General features: G+C 55.5%; 1 protein-coding gene across 2 annotated transcripts in view; it reads left to right on the forward strand.

Annotated features, from left to right (window-relative positions):
- The first annotated feature begins 552 nt into the window (after nt 1–552).
- Nucleotides 553–18,660, forward strand: part of LOC132390517 (large neutral amino acids transporter small subunit 4-like) — a 42,839-nt gene continuing 24,731 nt past the window's right edge. Inside the window, exons 1-2 of one of the 2 annotated variants that reach the window (XM_059963134.1) lie at nt 553–576; nt 18,308–18,487. In XM_059963134.1, coding sequence (XP_059819117.1) covers nt 18,328–18,487 — 160 coding nt within the window. In that variant the 5' untranslated portion in view covers nt 553–576; nt 18,308–18,327. The other variant, XM_059963133.1, reaches the window with a different exon arrangement.

Below are 18,660 nucleotides of genomic sequence, written 5' to 3' on the forward strand. Positions count from 1 at the left end.
CATAATCTCTTCCTACTCTCCTTCTCTCTCTCTCTCTCTCTCTCAATCCCCCACCCCTCTCTCTGATCTGTCTCTTTCTGCAATCTCTCTTCCCCTCTCTCATTCTCTGTTATTCATCTCTCTCCTTTCTATTTCTCTCTGAACTCACTCTTGCCCTATGCATTTCTCTCTGCATCTCCTCTCTCTCTGCATTCCCTTTCCAAACTCCCTCTTTCCTTCTCTATCTCCTCTTTCCTCTCTTTCTACATTTGTATTCCCTCTCGTTCCCTCAGTCTCCCTCTCCCTCTCCCTACATTCCCTTTCCCTCTCTCCGTTCTCTCTCTCTCTCTCTCTCTGCATTCTCCATCACGCTGAATTCCCTCTGCATTTGCTCTCTCTCTCTCTCTCTCTTTCCATCCCGTCTTTCCCCATTCCCTCTATCCTCAGGCCACGCCCCTTTCCAGCTTGTTTTTCGGACTCTCTCTGAATGCCTCGCTACCCGATTGGCTGAGGTTTGTCGCTAACGTCCCTGCTATTGGCCGGAGGGCAGAGATGGCAGCCAATGAGAGCAGGGCTGATGGTGAGGAAATTGTAAAGGTAAAAGAAATAAATAGCAGAGGAAGGGGGGAGAGAGAAAACAGAGAGAGGAGAGAGAGAGAGTGTGTGTGAGTGTGAGAGAGAGAGAGAGAGAGAGAGAGAGAGGAAGAAGGGAAGGCGGACATCGCAGGGCTGTCCAGCTCGGTTAGAGCCGCAGGTGAGCGGCCCCTCCCGGCCACTGGCCGCTGTCACTGCGGGCGGTTCGGTGCGGTGACAGTGCGGGCTGGGCGCACCGGGGGACCGGGGGGGGGGGGACAGGGGCTGCGGGGATCGAGAGGGCACTGAGGGGCGATGCGGCGAGGAGCCGCAGGATTCTGAGGAACGGGAGGGGGGGTACGAAAAAAGGGTCGTGATGGAGAGAAGGAGGGGGAAGAGGGGATGAGGGGAGAGAGTAATCCACAGAACAGGAGTCCGGAGAGGTGGGTGAGGGTCGGATCTGGAGGGAGAGGTGAGGGTCGGATCTGGAGGGAGGTGAGGGTCGGGTCTGGAGGGAAAGGTGAGGGTCAGAGGACCAGAGGGAGAATTGAGGGTCAGGTCTGGAGGGAGAGGTGAAGGTCCGGTCTGGAGGGAGAGATGAGGGTCAGGTCCGGAGGGAGAGGTGAGGGTCGGGGCTGGAGGGAGAGGTGGGGGTCGGGTCCAGAGGGAGAGGACCAGCCTAACATCTGCCATCACCTCAAACACCACTGGACCCTGGACAGGACACAGCTGGACGCTGTGGACTGGGGAGGGTGCAGGAGGGACGAGGAGGGATGTGGGGAAGATGGGAAAATCTGTATGGTGACGGTGAGGCATCGGGGAGGTGTGTGGGGAGACGGGGAGGTGTGTGGGGGAGATGGGGAGACGGGGTGGTGTGTGGGGAGATGGGGAGATGGGATGGTCTGTGGGGGAGATGGGGAGATGGGGTGGTGTGTGGGGAGACAGGGAGGTGAGTGGGGGAGATGGGGTGGTATGTGGGGGAGATGGGGTGGTGTGTGGGGAGATGGGGAGGTGTGTGGGGAGATGGAGCTGTGAGTGGGGCAGACGGGGAAATGGGAATGTGTATGGGGGAGATGTGTGGGGGATATGGGGAGATGGAGAGGTGTGAGGGGGAGATGGGAAAACGGAGAGGTGTGTGTGGGTGATGGGGAAACTGGGAGATGGGGAGATGTGTGGTGGAGACGGGGAGGAGTGTGGGGAGACGGGGAGGTGTGTGGGGGAGATGGGGAGGTGTGTGGGGGAGATGGGGTGGTGTGTGGGGGAGACGGGGAGGTGAGTGGGGGAGATGGGGTGGTGTGTGGGGGAGACGGGGAGGTGTGTGGGGGAGACGGGGAGCTGTGTGGGGAGACGGGGAGGTGTGTGGGGGAGATGGGGAGGTGTATGGGGGAGATGGGGAGGAGTGTGGGGGAGACAGGGAGGTGTGTGGGGGAGACGGGGAGGTGTGTGGGGGAGATGGGGAGGTGAGTGGGGGAGATGGGGAGACGGGGAGGAGTGTGAGGAGACGGGGAGGTGTGTGGGGGAGACGGGGAGGTGAGTGGGGGAGATGGGGTGGTGTGTGGGGGAGACGGGGAGGTGTGTGGGGGAGACGGGGAGCTGTGTGGGGAGACGGGGAGGTGTGTGGGGGAGATGGGGAGGTGTATGGGGGAGATGGGGAGGAGTGTGGGGGAGACGGGGAGGTGTGTGGGGGAGACGGGGTGGTGTGTGGGGGAGGTGAGTGGGGGAGACGGGGAGGAGTGTGAGGAGACGGGGAGGTGTGTGGGGGAGGTGTATGGACAGATGAGGGAGGTGTGTAGACAAATGAGGGAGGGGTTTGAGGACATGGTATCAGAATGGTGAGACAGTCTCCAAGACTCCTCCGCCCTGCCATCGTTCTCCTGACTGTGACCACCCCCACCCCCTCACCTTCCTCCTTCCCCTAAGCACACCCTGGTTCATACCCTAGGGTGAGAGGCTTTCGGGAGGTTGGAGGGGGGATGAAGATGGAAAGGGTTGGGGGGATGCTCCTACAGCCGTTCGGATGGGGGGGGTTGGAGCTCTGTATTCTATTTTACAATAGGTGCTGATTGTAGGTGTCAGGATCTGCAAGGGCTGCTGGGGTGGGGGCGGGGGTGTACTCCTGAAATCTGCTGCCGTCTCTGTGTACGATCAGGTCTGACAACCACCCCAGCCCTGCAATGCTCCGCACTGTATGATCCTGCCCTACCCCCCAGGATCCCAGTACACTTGGTAATCAGGGACACATCCTGAAAATGTTCGAAGACTCTCTCCCCTCTCCCCCGAGACAGATTCACAGACTCAGCAGCTCGAGGCAACCTTGTCAACCCCTTGTTTTTAAACCCCGATGACCCAGTTCCAGACTCTGCAATAAGGGGCGACCCACCCTGTCACTGCTAACAGCATCTTACACGCCCCCCCTCGCTCTTCAAGTGTATTGTCGTCTATACAAACAAATGAAACAACGTTCCTCTAGGCCACAGAGCATCCCCAAAGCATCCAACCACACACAGCACATAAACAAAATATTACCACGAACTGTGAACAAATATGTGCAATTCTTCCATGATTGGTCCAAACATTCCTCGTGGGACAATCGCTCATAGCCAGGGTCAGCGCAGTAACCATTCTTCCGCTCACGAACATCGATCCCTCACCAGGAGACGGGTGTGACCTCACCGGCGCCCGGTGTGCCTGCAGTACCACATCCCTCCGTTTTGTGTCCTTCCACCAGCCCACTCTACAATAACATGCACTGTCAGCCCCCACCACCCAGGCCAGGCTCTCTTCCCACGCTGCCATCGGGCAGGAGATACAGGAGCCTCAGGACCCTCACCACCAGGTTCAGGAGCAGTTATTACCCCTCGATCATTGGGCAGTAGGTACAGGAGCCTCAGGGCTCTCACCACCAGGTTCAGGAGCAGTTATTACCCCTCGATCATCGGGCAGTAGGTACAGGAGCCTCAGGGCTCTCACCACCAGGTTCAGGGACAGTCATTACCCCTCGACCATCGGGCAGTAGGTACAGGAGCCTCAGGGCTCTCACCACCAGGTTCAGGGACAGTCATTACCCCTCGACCATCGGGCAGTAGGTACAGGAGCCTCAGGGCTCTCACCACCAGGTTCAGGGACAGTCATTACCCCTCGACCATCGGGCAGTAGGTACAGGAGCCTCAGGGCTCTCACCACCAGGTTCAGGAGCAGTTATTACCCCTCAACCATCAGCTCCTGAACTAGCGTGGGTAACTTCACTCAGCTCAACCCTGAACTGATCCCACGGGCTACAGACTCATTCCATGACTTAGAGGGCATAGATAGAGTGGGTGTGGAGAGGATGTTTCCTATAGTGGGGGAGTGTAGGACCAGATGGCACAGATAGAGTGGGTGTGGAGAGGATGTTTCCTATAGTAGGGAGTCTAGGACCAGAGGACACAGATAGAGTGGATGTGGAGAGGATGTTTCCTATAGTGGGGGAGTCTAGGACCAGAGGACACAGATAGAGTGGATGTGGAGAGGATGTTTCCTATAGTGGGGGAGTCCAGGACCAGAGGACACAGATAGAGTGGATGTGGAGAGGATGTTTCCTATAGTGGGGGTCTAGGACCAGAGGACACAGATAGAGTGGGTGTGGAGAGGATGTTTCCTATAGTGGGGGTGTCCAGGACCAGAGGACACAGATAAAGTGGATGTGGGGAGGATGTTTCCTATAGTGGGGGAGTCTAGGACCAGAGGACACAGATAGAGTGGGTGTGGAGAGGATGTTTCCTATAGTGGGGGAGTCTAGGACCAGAGGACACAGATAGAGTGGATGTGGAGAGGATGTTTCCTATAGTGGGGGAGTCTAGGACCAGAGGACACAGATAGAGTGGGTGTGGAGAGGATGTTTCCTATAGTGGGGGTGTCCAGGACCAGAGGACACAGATAAAGTGGATGTGGGGAGGATGTTTCCTATAGTGGGGGAGTCCAGGACCAGAGGACACAGATAGAGTGGATGTGGAGAGGATGTTTCCTATAGTGGGGGAGTCCAGGACCAGAGGACACAGATAGAGTGGATGTGGAGAGGATGTTTCCTATAGTGGGGGAGTCCAGGACCAGAGGACACAGATAGAGTGGATGTGGAGAGGATGTTTCCTATAGTGGGGGAGTCCAGGACCAGAGGACACAGATAAAGTGGATGTGGGGAGGATGTTTCCTATAGTGGGGGAGTCTAGGACCAGAGGACACAGATAGAGCGGGTGTGGAGAGGATGTTTCCTATAGTGGGGGAGTCCAGGACCAGAGGACACAGATAGAGCGGATATGGAGAGGATGTTTCCTATAGTGGGGGAGTCCAGGACCAGAGGACACAGATAAAGTGGATGTGGGGAGGATGTTTCCTATAGTGGGGGAGTCTAGGACCAGAGGACACAGATAGAGTGGGTGTGGAGAGGATGTTTCCTATAGTGGGGGTGTCCAGGACCAGAGGACACAGATAGAGTGGATGTGGAGAGGATGTTTCCTACAGTGGGGGAGTCTACGACCAGGGGGCACAGATAGAGTGGATGTGGAGTGGATGTTTCCTATAGTGGGGGAGTCTAGGACCAGAGGGCACAGATAGAGTGGATGTGGAGAGGATGTTTCCTACAGTGGGGGAGTCTACGACCAGGGGGCACAGATAGAGTGGATGTGGAGAGGATGTTTCCTATACTGGGGGAGTGCAGGACCAGAGGACACAGATACAGTCGATGTGGAGAGGATGTTCCCTGTAGTGGAGGAGGGCTGGGGGTCTAGGACCAGAGAGTACTGCCTGAGAACAGAGGGACGTCCATTTAGAACAGAGAGGTGGTCTTATCTCGAGGGCTGATGAAATCCCACAAAACAGTCAGTTATGAGTCTCCCTACCAGACTCCGTCATTAAGGAGCTGAAGTGGAAAGAGTTCAGAGAAGATTCACTTCACTGATACCTGATATGGTTGACTCCATAAGACACAGGAACATAATTAGGCCATTCGGTCCATCAATCTGCTCCACTATTCCATTGTGCTGATTTATTATCCCTCTCAACACCATTCTCCTATCTTCTCCCTGAAACTTCGACACCCTTACTGATTGATGAACTATTAACCTTGCTTAAATCTACCCAATGACTTGGCCTCCATAGCTATCTCTGGCAATGAATTCTACAGATTCACCACCTTCTCCTCATCTCCGTTCTAAAGGAACGTTCTTGCAATCTGAGACTTGACCTTCAGGTCTTCAACTCTCCACCATCTTCTCCACACCCACTCTTCCTAGAACTTGCAATGTTCAGTGAAATCCACCCCCTGCATTCTCCTAAACCCCAGTGAGTACAGGCAGAGAACCATCAAACGTTCCTCACATGTTAACCCTTTCATTCCCAGGATCATTCTTTAAAACCTCCACTGGGCCCTCTCCAACGTCAGCACATCCTTTCGTAGATACTGGGCCCAAAGCTGCTCACAATACTCCGAGTGAAGTCTGACCGGTGCCTCCTGAAGTCTCAGCATTACATCCTTGCTCTGAAGTTCCAGTCCTCTGGAAATGAATGCCAACATGCCATTTGCCTTTCTTGCCACGGACTCAACCTGCAAGTTTAGGGAATCCTGCACAAGTTCTCCCAAGTTCCTTCGCACTTCTGATTTTTGACTGTTCTCCCTGTTTAGAAAACAGTTTACTCTCTATTCCTTCTCTCCAAGTGCCTGACCATACGCTTCCCTACACTATATTCCACAAGCCACTTCTTCACCCATTCTCCCAATCTGTCCAAGTCCTTCTGTAGACACTCTGTGTCCTCAGCACTACCTGCCACTCCACTATCTTTCCTCAGTAAACTCGAGGCACCACAGTGGTGTAGCAGTTAGCACGATGCTATTACAGCTCGGGACATGGAGTCTGGAGATCTATTTCAACGGCATCTATAAGGAGTCTGTGTTTTTTCCGGGTGCTCTGGTTCCTTCCACAGTTCGGAGACGTACCGGTAGGTTAGTAAACTGTCCCATGGTTAAGCTAGTGATAAATTTGGGGTAGCTGGGCGGCATGGCACGTATTAGGCTCCTGGATCATCCACCCCAACGTAAGCAATGGCCTCACTTTCCCGACTCTGCAATCACGTTCTCAGTGTTATTATTATTTAGTATTTTTATACTCGCACAGTTTATCATCTTTTGTACATTAGTTGCTTGTCCGTCTTTGTGTATAGTTTTCAGAAATTCTATTGTAAGAATATGAATGCCCACAAGAAGATGGCCCTCAGGGTAGTATATATGTACTTTGATAGTAAATTTACTTTGAACGTTGATCTCACACCATTTCCCAGCACTAGATCCCCCTGTGCCAGAGCCAGTGAGGGTAACCTCCTGAGCTTCAGACAGCGGTCATTCCCCATGAAACCCCCAAACCCTCCCCACCAACTCCACGCCCAGTTTCATTAAAACCTCCGAGCCGGCTGACCATCAGAGGCAAGGTCTGGTCCAAAGGTCAAAGAGAGAACGTGCCTTTGAGGAATTTAAAGAAAATAAAATGATCAACAACTGTTGCTATCAGTTGTAGTGAGGGACTTCCATCTGAGGGCTGATAGGCAACGAGAGGTACACAGGCAAACACCACACCAAAATAATCTGGGACCTTGTCAACGAAAATACTGTTTTTCTTTAAAAAAACAATGTGACCTTTGTGTAGGTCATTGTTTAAGCGTATAGAAGGCATTCTGTAAAGATTTAGTAGATATAACTATAACATTATAATATCATCTTATCAGGGAGTGAAGTCCACAAGCTGAGTGTTATTTCTAAAGAGACCTGGAGATTGGCTGTAAGCAAAATTATAGTGTAGATACCAGATGCTGAAACATAGTGTTCAGCAAGAAATTGAGCAAAGTTTATAGGGATTATTCTTACTGAGTTAAGCATTTATCACAAAGTCACATGTTAGAACAGATCATCGGCCGAGGAGTTCCGACTCAATAAAAGGGAAGGTGAAAGCAACCGCTTCCTCTTCCTCGACAGGCCCTCAGGGAGCCCGAGTCAGACCTGCAGGTAGGAGAGGGCAGGGCAACGGGGCTGTGGAGTCTTATACCGAGAGTCTGTGTGTGTGGGACCGTCCCCCAGTGAGGGTCAGTGTGTGTGGGACCGTCCCCCAGTGAGGGTCAGTGTGTGTGTGACTGTCCCCCAGTGAGGGTCAGTGTGTGTGACTGTCCCCCAGTGAAGGTCAGTATGTGTGTGTGGGACCGTCCCCCAGTGAGTGTCAGTGTGTGTGACTGTCCCCCAGTGAGGATCAGTGTGTGTGTGAGACCGTCCCCCAGTGAGGGTCACTGTGTGTGGGTCTGTCCCCCGGTGAGGGTCAGTGTGTGTGTGGGACTGTCCCCCAGTGAGAGTCTGTGTGTGTGGGACCGTCCCCCAGTGAGGGTCAGTGTGTGTGTGGGACTGTCCCCCAGTGAGGGTCAGTGTGTGTGTGGGACCGTCCCCCAATGAGGGTAAGTGTATGTGTGGGACTGTCCCCCAGTGAGGGTCAGTGTGTGTTTGTGGGACCGTCCCCCAGTGAGGGTCAGTGTGTGTGTCGGACCATCCCCCAGTGAGGGTAAGTGTATGTGTGGGACTGTCCCCCAGTGAGGGTCAGTGTGTGTGTGTGTGTGACCTTCCCCCAGTGAGGGTCAGTGTGTGTGTGGGACTGTCCCCCAGTGAGGGTCAGTGAGTGTGGGACCGTCCCCCAGTGAGGGTCAGTGTGTGTGTGGGACTGTCCCCCAGTGAGGGTCAGTGTGTGTGTGTGTGTGTGTGTGTGTGTGTGTGTGTGTGTGTGTGTGTGTGAGACCGTCCCCCAGTGAGGGTCAGTGTGTGTGTGTGGGACTGTCCCCCAGTGAGGGTCAGTGTGTGTGTGGGACTGTCCCCCAGTGAGGGTCAGTGTGTGTGTGTGTGTGTGTGTGTGTGAGACCGTCCCCCAGTGAGGGTCAGTGTGTGTGGGACTGTCCCCAGTGAGGGTCAATGTGTGTGTGGGACTGTCCCCCAGTGAGGGTCAGTGTGTGTGGGACTGTTTCCCAGTGAGGGTCAATGTGTGTGTGGGACCGTTCCCCAGTGAGGGTCAGTGTGTGTGGGACTGTCCCCCAGTGAGGGTCAGTGTGTGTGTGTGTGTGACCGTCCCCCGGTGAGAGTCAGTGTGTGTGGGATCGTCCCCCAGTGAGGGTCAGTGTGTGTGGGATCGTCCCCCAGTGAGGGTCAGTGTGTGTGGGATCGTCCCCCAATGAGGGTCATTGTGTGTGTGGGACCGTTCCCCAGTGAGGGTCAGTGTGTGTGTGGGACCATCCCCCAGTGAGGGTCAGTGTGTGTGGGACCATCCCCCGGTGAGGGTCAGTGTGTGTGGGACCATCCCCCAGTGAGGGTCAGTGTGTGTGGGACCATCCCCCGGTGAGGGTCAGTGTGTGTGGGACCATCCACCAGTGAGGGTCAGTGTGTGTGGGACCATCCCCCAGTGACGGTCAGTGTGTGTGGGGGGGGGGGGCTGTACTGTTTCTGATGAAAAATACCGATACAGATGTCCCCCCCCCCATCTCTGCCTTTTCAATGTTTCCTGTGAAACCTTTCTTAAGCCGAAACAGCGTAAAGCGAAGAAGCATTAATTTATATGGGAAAGATTTTTGTAAAAGTGAAAATCCTCTTTGTAATGTGAAAACAGGTTACTAATGAAGGTCTTTTGTAAAAGTGAAAGGGCGTAAAGCGAACATTCATCAGTCGGAGGGGCACCTGTAATTCCTTGAATCTCCCAACTAAAGTCCTGAACTGAACAAGTTGTTGCTCCACTTTGGGATGCCTGGTCGGTTGGGAGATCAGGGTGCAGAGCTGGCTCAAGGAGACGCTGCTGTTGCTGGAGGGTAGAGGAGGGGGTGGGTTTACCACTGAGGGGGTGCAGGGTTTGATGGAGGGAGGTGTTTATCAGTGGAGATGGCAGTGGATTTGATGGGGAGATGACAGTGGGTTTGGGGGGTTTGATGGGGAGATGACAGTGGGTTTGGGGGGTTTGATTGGGGGGGAGATGACAGTGGGTTTGGGGGGTTTGATGGGGAGATGACAGTGGGTTTGGGGGGTATGATGGGGAGATGACAGTGGGTTTGGGGGGTTTGATGGGGAGATGACAGTGGGTTTGGGGGGTATGATGGGGAGATGACAGTGGGTTTGGGGGTTTGATGGGGAGATGACAGTGGGTTTGGGGGGTTTGATGGGGGAGATGACAGTGGGTTTGGGGGATGTGATGGGGAGATGACAGTGGGTTTGGGGGGTTTGATGGGGAGATGACAGTGGGTTTGGGGGGTTTGATGGGGAGATGACAGTGGGTTTCGGGGGTATGATGGGGAGATGACAGTGTGTTTGGGGGTTTGATGGGGAGATGACAGTGGGTTTGGGGGGTTTGATGGGGGAGATGACAGTGGGTTTGGGGGATGTGATGGGGAGATGACAGTGGGTTTGGGGGGTTTGATGGGGAGATGACAGTGGGTTTGGGGGGTTTGATGGGGAGATGACAGTGGGTTTCGGGGGTATGATGGGGAGATGACAGTGTGTTTGGGGGTTTGATGGGGAGATGACAGTGGGTTTGGGGGGTTTGATGGGGGAGATGACAGTGGGTTTGGGGGATGTGATGGGGAGATGACAGTAGGTTTGGGGGGTTTGATGGGGAGATGACAGTGGGTTTGGGGGGTTTGATGGGGAGATGACAGTGGGTTTGGGGTGTGTGATGGGGTGATGACAGTGGGTTTGGGGGGTGTGATTGGGGGGAGATGACAGTGGGTTTGGGGGGTGTGATTGGGGGGAGATGACAGTGGGTTTGGGGGGTTTCATGGGGAGATGACAGTGGGTTTGGGGGGTGTGATTGGGGGGAGATGACAGTGGGTTTGGAGGGTTTGATGGGGGAGATGACAGTGGGTTTGGGGGGTTTGATGGGGAGATGACAGTGGGTTTGGGGGGTTTGATGGGGAGATGACAGTGGGTTTGGGGGGTTTGATGGGGAGATGACAGTGGGTTTGGGGGGTTTGATGGGGAGATGACAGTGGGTTTGGGGGGTTTGATGGGGAGATGACAGTGGGTTTGGGGGGTATGATGGGGAGATGACAGTGGGTTTGGGGGTTTGATGGGGAGATGACAGTGGGTTTGGGGGGTTTGATGGGGAGATGACAGTGGGTTTGGGGTGTGTGATGGGGTGATGACAGTGGGTTTGGGGGGTGTGATTGGGGGGAGATGACAGTGGGTTTGGGGGGTGTGATTGGGGGGAGATGACAGTGGGTTTGGGGGGTTTGATGGGGAGATGACAGTGGGTTTGGGGGGTGTGATTGGGGGGAGATGACAGTGGGTTTGGAGGGTTTGATGGGGGAGATGACAGTGGGTTTGGGGGGTTTGATGGGGAGATGACAGTGGGTTTGGGGGGTTTGATGGGGAGATGACAGTGGGTTTGGGGGGTTTGATGGGGAGATGACAGTGGGTTTGGGGGTTTTGATGGGGAGATGACAGTGGGTTTGGGGGGTTTGATGGGGAGATGACAGTGGGTTTGGGGGGTTTGATGGGGAGATGACAGTGGGTTTGGGGGGTTTGATGGGGAGATGACAGTGGGTTTGGGGGGTTTGATGGGGGAGATGACAGTGGGTTTGGGGGATGTGATGGGGAGATGACAGTGGGTTTGGTGGGTTTGATGGGGAGATGACAGTGGGTTTGGGGGGTTTGATGGGGAGATGTCAGTGGGTTTGGGGGTTTGATGGGGGAGATGACAGTGGGTTTGGGGGTTTGTTCGGGGAGATGACAGTGGGTTTGGGGGTTTGTTGGGGGAGATGACAGTGGGTTTGGGGGTTTGTTCGGGGAGATGACAGTGGGTTTGGGGGTTTGTTGGGGGAGATGACAGTGGGTTTGGAGGGTTTGATGGGGAGATGACAGTTGGTTTGGGGGGTGTGATGGGAAGATGACTGTGGGTTTGGGGGGTGTGATGGGGGAGATGACAGTGGGTTTGGGGGGTGTGATGGGGAGATGACAGTGGGTTTGGGGGTTTGTTGGGGGAGATGACAGTGGGTTTGGGGGGTTTGATGGGGGAGATGACAGTGGGTTTGGGGGGTGTGATGGGGAGATGACAGTGGGTTTGGGGGTGTGATGGGGAGATGACAGTGGGTTTGGGGGCTTGATGGGGGAGATGACAGTGGGTTTGGGGGGTTTGATGGGGAGATGACAGTGGGTTTGGGGGGTTTGATGGGGAGATGACAGTGGGTTTGGGGGGTTTGATGGGGAGATGACAGTGGGTTTGGGGGGTGTGATGGGGAGATGACAGTGGGTTTGGGGGGTTTGATGGGGAGATGACAGTGGGTTTGGGGTGTTTGATGGGGGAGATGACAGTGGGTTTGGGGGGTTTGATGGGGAGATGACAGTGGGTTTGGGGGGTGTGATGGGGAGATGACAGTGGGTTTGGGGGGTTTGATGGGGAGATGACAGTGGGTTTGGGGGTGTGATGGGGGAGATGACAGTGGGTTTGGGGGTGTGATGGGGAGATGACAGTGGGTTTGGGGGTTTGATGGGGAGATGACAGTGGGTTTGGGGGGTTTGATGGGGAGATGACAGTGGGTTTGGGGGGTGTGATGGGGGAGATGACAGTGGGTTTGGGGGGTTTGATGGGGGAGATGACAGTGGGTTTGGTGGGTTTGATGGGGGAGATGACAGTGGGTTTGGGGGGTGTGATTGGGGGGAGATGACAGTGGGTTTGGGGGGTTTGATTGGGGGGGAGATGACAGTGGGTTTGGTGGGTTTGATGGGGGAGATGACTGTGGGTTTGGGGGTTTGATGGGGGAGATGACAGTGGGTTTGGGGGATTTGATGGGGAGATGACAGTGGGTTTGGGGGGTTTGATGGGGAGATGACAGTGGGTTTGGGGGATTTGATGGGGAGATGACAGTGGGTTTGGGGGGTGTGATGGGGAGATGACAGTGGGTTTGGGGGTGTGATGGGGAGATGACAGTGGGTTTGGGGGTTTGTTGGGGGAGATGACAGTGGGTTTGGGGTGTTTGATGGGGGAGATGACAGTGGGTTTGGGGGGTTTGATGGGGAGATGACAGTGGGTTTGGGGTGTTTGATGGGGGAGATGACAGTGGGTTTGGGGGGTTTGATGGGGAGATGACAGTGGGTTTGGGGGGTTTGATGGGGAGATGACAGTGGGTTTGGGGGGTTTGATGGGGAGGTGACAGTGGGTTTGGGGGGTTTGATGGGGAGGTGACAGTGGGTTTGGGGGGTTTGATGGGGAGATGACAGTGGGTTTGGGGGGTTTGATGGGGAGATGACAGTGAGTTTGGGGGGTTTGATGGGGAGATGACAGTGGGTTTGGGGGGTGTGATGGGGAGATGACAGTGGGTTTGGGGGGTTTGATGGGGAGATGACAGTGGGTTTGGGGGGTTTGATGGGGAGATGACAGTGGGTTTGGGGGTGTGATGGGGAGATGACAGTGGGTTTGGGGGGTTTGATGGGGAGATGACAGTGGGTTTGGGGGTGTGATGGGGAGATGACAGTGGGTTTGGGGGGTTTGATGGGGAGATGACAGTGGGTTTGGGGGTGTGATGGGGGAGATGACAGTGGGTTTGGGGGGTGTGATGGGGAGATGACAGTGGGTTTGGGGGGTTTGATGGGGAGGTGACAGTGGGTTTGGGGGTGTGATGGGGGAGATGACAGTGGGTTTGGGGGGTTTGATGGGGGAGATGACAGTGGGTTTGGTGGGTTTGATGGGGGAGATGACAGTGGGTTTGGGGGGTGTGATTGGGGGGAGATGACAGTGGGTTTGGGGGGTTTGATTGGGGGGGAGATGACAGTGGGTTTGGTGGGTTTGATGGGGGAGATGACTGTGGGTTTGGGGGTTTGATGGGGGAGATGACAGTGGGTTTGGGGGATTTGATGGGGAGATGACAGTGGGTTTGGGGGGTTTGATGGGGAGATGACAGTGGGTTTGGGGGATTTGATGGGGAGATGACAGTGGGTTTGGGGGGTGTGATGGGGAGATGACAGTGGGTTTGGGGGTGTGATGGGGAGATGACAGTGGGTTTGGGGGTTTGTTGGGGGAGATGACAGTGGGTTTGGGGTGTTTGATGGGGGAGATGACAGTGGGTTTGGGGGGTTTGATGGGGAGATGACAGTGGGTTTGGGGTGTTTGATGGGGGAGATGACAGTGGGTTTGGGGGGTTTGATGGGGAGATGACAGTGGGTTTGGGGGGTTTGATGGGGAGATGACAGTGGGTTTGGGGGGTTTGATGGGGAGGTGACAGTGGGTTTGGGGGGTTTGATGGGGAGGTGACAGTGGGTTTGGGGGGTTTGATGGGGAGATGACAGTGGGTTTGGGGGGTTTGATGGGGAGATGACAGTGAGTTTGGGGGGTTTGATGGGGAGATGACAGTGGGTTTGGGGGGTGTGATGGGGAGATGACAGTGGGTTTGGGGGGTTTGATGGGGAGATGACAGTGGGTTTGGGGGGTTTGATGGGGAGATGACAGTGGGTTTGGGGGTGTGATGGGGAGATGACAGTGGGTTTGGGGGGTTTGATGGGGAGATGACAGTGGGTTTGGGGGTGTGATGGGGAGATGACAGTGGGTTTGGGGGGTTTGATGGGGAGATGACAGTGGGTTTGGGGGTGTGATGGGGGAGATGACAGTGGGTTTGGGGGGTGTGATGGGGAGATGACAGTGGGTTTGGGGGGTTTGATGGGGAGGTGACAGTGGGTTTGGGGGTGTGATGGGGGAGATGACAGTGGGTTTGGAGGGTGTGATGGGGAGATGACAGTGGGTTTGGGGGGTTTGATGGGGAGGTGACAGTGGGTTTGGGGGGTTTGATGGGGAGATGACAGTGGGTTTGGGGGTTTGATGGGGAGATGACAGTGGGTTTGGGGGGTTTGATGGGGAGATGACAGTGGGTTTGGGGGTGTGATGGGGGAGATGACAGTGGGTTTGGGGGTTTGATGGGGAGATGACAGTGGGTTTGGGGGGTTTGATGGGGAGATGACAGTGGGTTTGGGGGGTGTGATGGGGGAGATGACAGTGGGTTTGGGGGGTTTGATGGGGGAGATGACAGTGGGTTTGGTGGGTTTGATGGGGGAGATGACAGTGGGTTTGGGGGGTGTGATTGGGGGGAGATGACAGTGGGTTTGGGGGGTTTGATTGGGGGGGAGATGACAGTGGGTTTGGTGGGTTTGATGGGGGAGATGACTGTGGGTTTGGGGGTTTGATGGGGAGATGACAGTGGGTTTGGGGAGTTTGATGGGGAGATGACAGTGGGTTTGGGGGGCTTGATGGGGAGATGACAGTGGGTTTGGTGGGTTTGATGGGGGAGATGACAGTGGGTTTGGGGGGTTTGATGGGGGAGATGACAGTGGGTTTGGGGGGTTTGATGGGGGAGATGACAGTGGGTTTGGCGGGTTTGTTGGGGGAGATGACAGTGGGTTTGGGGGGTTTGATGGGGAGATGACAGTGGGTTTGGGGGTTTGATGGGGAGATGACAGTGGGTTTGGGGGGTTTGCTGGGTAGATGACAGTGGGTTTAGGGGGTGTGATGGGGAGATGACAGTGGGTTTGGGGGGTGTGATGGGGAGATGACAGTGGGTTTGGGGGGTTTGCTGGGTAGATGACAGTGGGTTTGGGGTGTTTGATGGGGGAGATGACAGTGGGTTTGGGGGGTTTGATGGGGAGATGACAGTGGGTTTGGGGTGTTTGATGGGGGAGATGACAGTGGGTTTGGGGGGTTTGTTGGGGGAGATGACAGTGGGTTTGGGGGGTTTGATGGGGAGATGACAGTGGGTTTGGGGGGTTTGTTGGGGGAGATGACAGTGGGTTTGGGGTGTTTGATGGGGGAGATGACAGTGGGTTTGGGGGGTTTGATGGGGAGATGACAGTGGGTTTGGGGGGTTTGATGGGGAGGTGACAGTGGGTTTGGGGGGTTTGATGGGGAGATGACAGTGAGTTTGGGGGGGTTGATGGGGAGATGACAGTGGGTTTGGGGGGTGTGATGGGGAGATGACAGTGGGTTTGGGGGGTGTGATGTGGAGATGACAGTGGGTTTGGGGTGTTTGATGGGGGAGATGACAGTGGGTTTGGGGGGTTTGATGGGGAGATGACAGTGAGTTTGGGGGGTTTGATGGGGAGATGACAGTGGGTTTGGGGGGTTTGATGGGGAGATGACAGTGGGTTTGGGGGGTTTGATGGGGAGATGACAGTGGGTTTGGGGTGTTTGATGGGGGAGATGACAGTGGGTTTGGAGGGTTTGATGGGGAGATGACAGTGGGTTTGGGGGGTATGATGGGGAGATGACAGTGGGTTTGGGGGGTGTGATGGGGAGATGACAGTGGGTTTGGGGTGTTTGATGGGGGATATGACAGTGGGTTTGGGGGGTGTGATGGGGAGATGACAGTGGGTTTGGGGGGTTTGATGGGGAGATGACAGTGGGTTTGGGGGGTTTGATGGGGAGATGACAGTGGGTTTGGGGGGTGTGATGGGGAGATGACAGTGGGTTTGGGGGTGTGATGGGGGAGATGACAGTGGGTTTGGGGGGTTTGATGGGGAGGTGACAGTGGGTTTGGGAAGTGTGATGTGGAGATGACAGTGGGTTTGGTGGGTTTGATGGGGGAGATGACAGTGGGTTTGGGGGGTTTGCTGGGTAGATGACAGTGGGTTTGGGGGTTTGATGGGGAGATGACACTGGGTTTGGGGGGTATGCTGGGGGAGATGACAGTGGGTTTGGGGGTTTGATGGGGAGATGACAGTGGGTTTGGGGGGTTTGATGGGGAGATGACAGTGGGTTTGGGGGGTGTGATGGGGGAGATGACAGTGGGTTTGGGGGGTTTGATGGGGAGATGACAGTGGGTTTGGGGGGTTTGATGGGGAGATGACAGTGGGTTTGGGGGGTGTGATGGGGAGATGACAGTAGGTTTGGTGGGTTTGATGGGGGAGATGACAGTGGGTTTGGGGGGTTTGATTGGGGGGAGATGACAGTGGGTTTGGTGGGTTTGATGGGGGAGATGACAGTGGGTTTGGGGGGTGTGATGGGGAGATGACAGTGGGTTTGGGGGGTTTGCTGGGTAGATGACAGTGGGTTTGGGGGGTTTGATGGGGAGATGACAGTGGGTTTGGGGGGTTTGATGGGGAGATGACAGTGGGTTTGGGGGTTTGATGGGGAGATGACAGTGGGTTTGGGGGGTTTGCTGGGTAGATGACAGTGGGTTTGGGGGGTTTGATGGGGAGATGACAGTGGGTTTGGGGGGTTTGATGGGGAGATGACAGTGGGTTTGGGGGGTTTGATGGGGGAGATGACAGTGGGTTTGGGGGGTGTGATGGGGAGATGACAGTGGGTTTGGGGGGTTTGATGGGGAGATGACAGTGGGTTTAGGGTGTTTGATGGGGAGATGACAGTGGGTTTGGGGGGTTTGATGGGGAGATGACAGTGGGTTTGGGGGGTTTGATGGGGGAGATGACAGTGGGTTTGGTGGGTTTGATGGGGAGATGACAGTGGGTTTGGGGGGTTTGATGGGGAGATGACAGTGGGTTTGGGGGGTTTGATGGGGGAGATGACAGTGGGTTTGGGGGGTTTGATTGGGGGGGAGATGACAGTGGGTTTGGAGGGTTTGATGGGGGAGATGACAGTGGGTTTGTGGGGTGTGATGTGGAGATGACAGTGGGTTTGGAGGGTTTGATGGGGGAGATGACAGTGGGTTTGGGGGGTTTGATGGGGAGATGACAGTGGGTTTGGGGGGTTTGATGGGGGAGATGACAGTGGGTTTGGGGTTTTGTTCGGGGAGATGAAAGAGGGTTTGGGGTGGTTTAATGGGGGAGATGACAGTGGGTTTGGGGGGTTTGATTGGGAGATGACAGTGGGTTTGGGGGGTTTGATTGGGAGATGACAGTGGGTTTGGGGGGTTTGATTGGGAGATGACAGTGGGTTTGGGGGGTTTGATGGAGAGATGACAGTGGGTTTGGGGGGTTTGATGGGGAGATGACAGTGGGTTTGGGGGGTTTGATGGGGGAGATGACAGAGGGTTTGGGGGGGTTTAATGGGGGAGATGACAGTGGGTTTGGGGGGTTTAATTGGGAGATGACAGTGGGTTTGGGGGGTTTGATTGGGAGATGACAGTGGGTTTGGGGTGTTTGATGGGGGAGATGACAGTGGGTTTGGGGGTTTGTTGGGGGAGATGACAGTGGGTTTGGTGGGTTTGATGGGGAGATGACAGTGGGTTTGGGGGTTTGTTGGGGGAGATGACAGTGGGTTTGGGGGGTTTGATGGGGGAGATGACAGTGGGTTTGGGGGGTTTGATGGGGGAGATGACAGTGGGTTTGTGGGGTTTGATGGGGAGATGACAGTGGGTTTGGCGGGTGTGATGGGGAGATGACAGTGGGTTTGGGGGGTTTGATGGGGAGATGACAGTGGGTTTGGGGGGTTTGATGGGGAGATGACAGTGGGTTTGGGGGTTTGATGGGGAGATGACAGTGGGTTTGGGGGTTTGATGGGGAGATGACAGTGGGTTTGGGGGGTTTGATGGGGAGATGACAGTGGGTTTGGGGGGTTTGTTGGGGGGGAGATGGCAGTGGTTTTGTGGGGGGGTGGGTTGTCTGCAGTTCCACCGAACTTGATGATGATGACGTTAATGTGTCCTGGCGGGGTGAAGGAGAGGGGTTTGCGTTGGGGGATGTGGGGAAGAGGGTTTGCAGAGAAGGTGAAGCTGGGAAGTCCTGGTCCAGATGAGGCTCACTAACCCCGTGTCTCTCCCCTCTCTCCCCATCGACCTGCAGAGTGACCAGCCACCGCCGACATGGCTCCCACTCTGGCTACGGCCCACCGCCGCCGTTGGTGGATGGCCTGCACGGCCGTGCTGGAAAACCTGCTCTTCTCGGCCGTGCTGCTGGGCTGGGGTTCCCTGCTGCTGATGCTGAAGTCCGAGGGGTTTTACTCCTACATGTGCCAGGAGCCAGGTAAGGACCCCAACTCACCCTCAGCTCGTGGCCCTGAGAAAAACCTCCACCCACCCCCACCCACCCTCAGCTGGTGGCCCTGAGAAACACCTCCACCCACCCCCACCCACCCTCAGCTCGTGGCTCTGAGAAACACCTCCACCCACCCCAACCCACCCTCAGCTCGTGGCCCT

The sequence above is a fragment of the Hypanus sabinus genome, unplaced genomic scaffold, assembly GCF_030144855.1.
Source record: "Hypanus sabinus isolate sHypSab1 unplaced genomic scaffold, sHypSab1.hap1 scaffold_937, whole genome shotgun sequence".
NCBI lineage: Eukaryota > Metazoa > Chordata > Chondrichthyes > Myliobatiformes > Dasyatidae > Hypanus > Hypanus sabinus.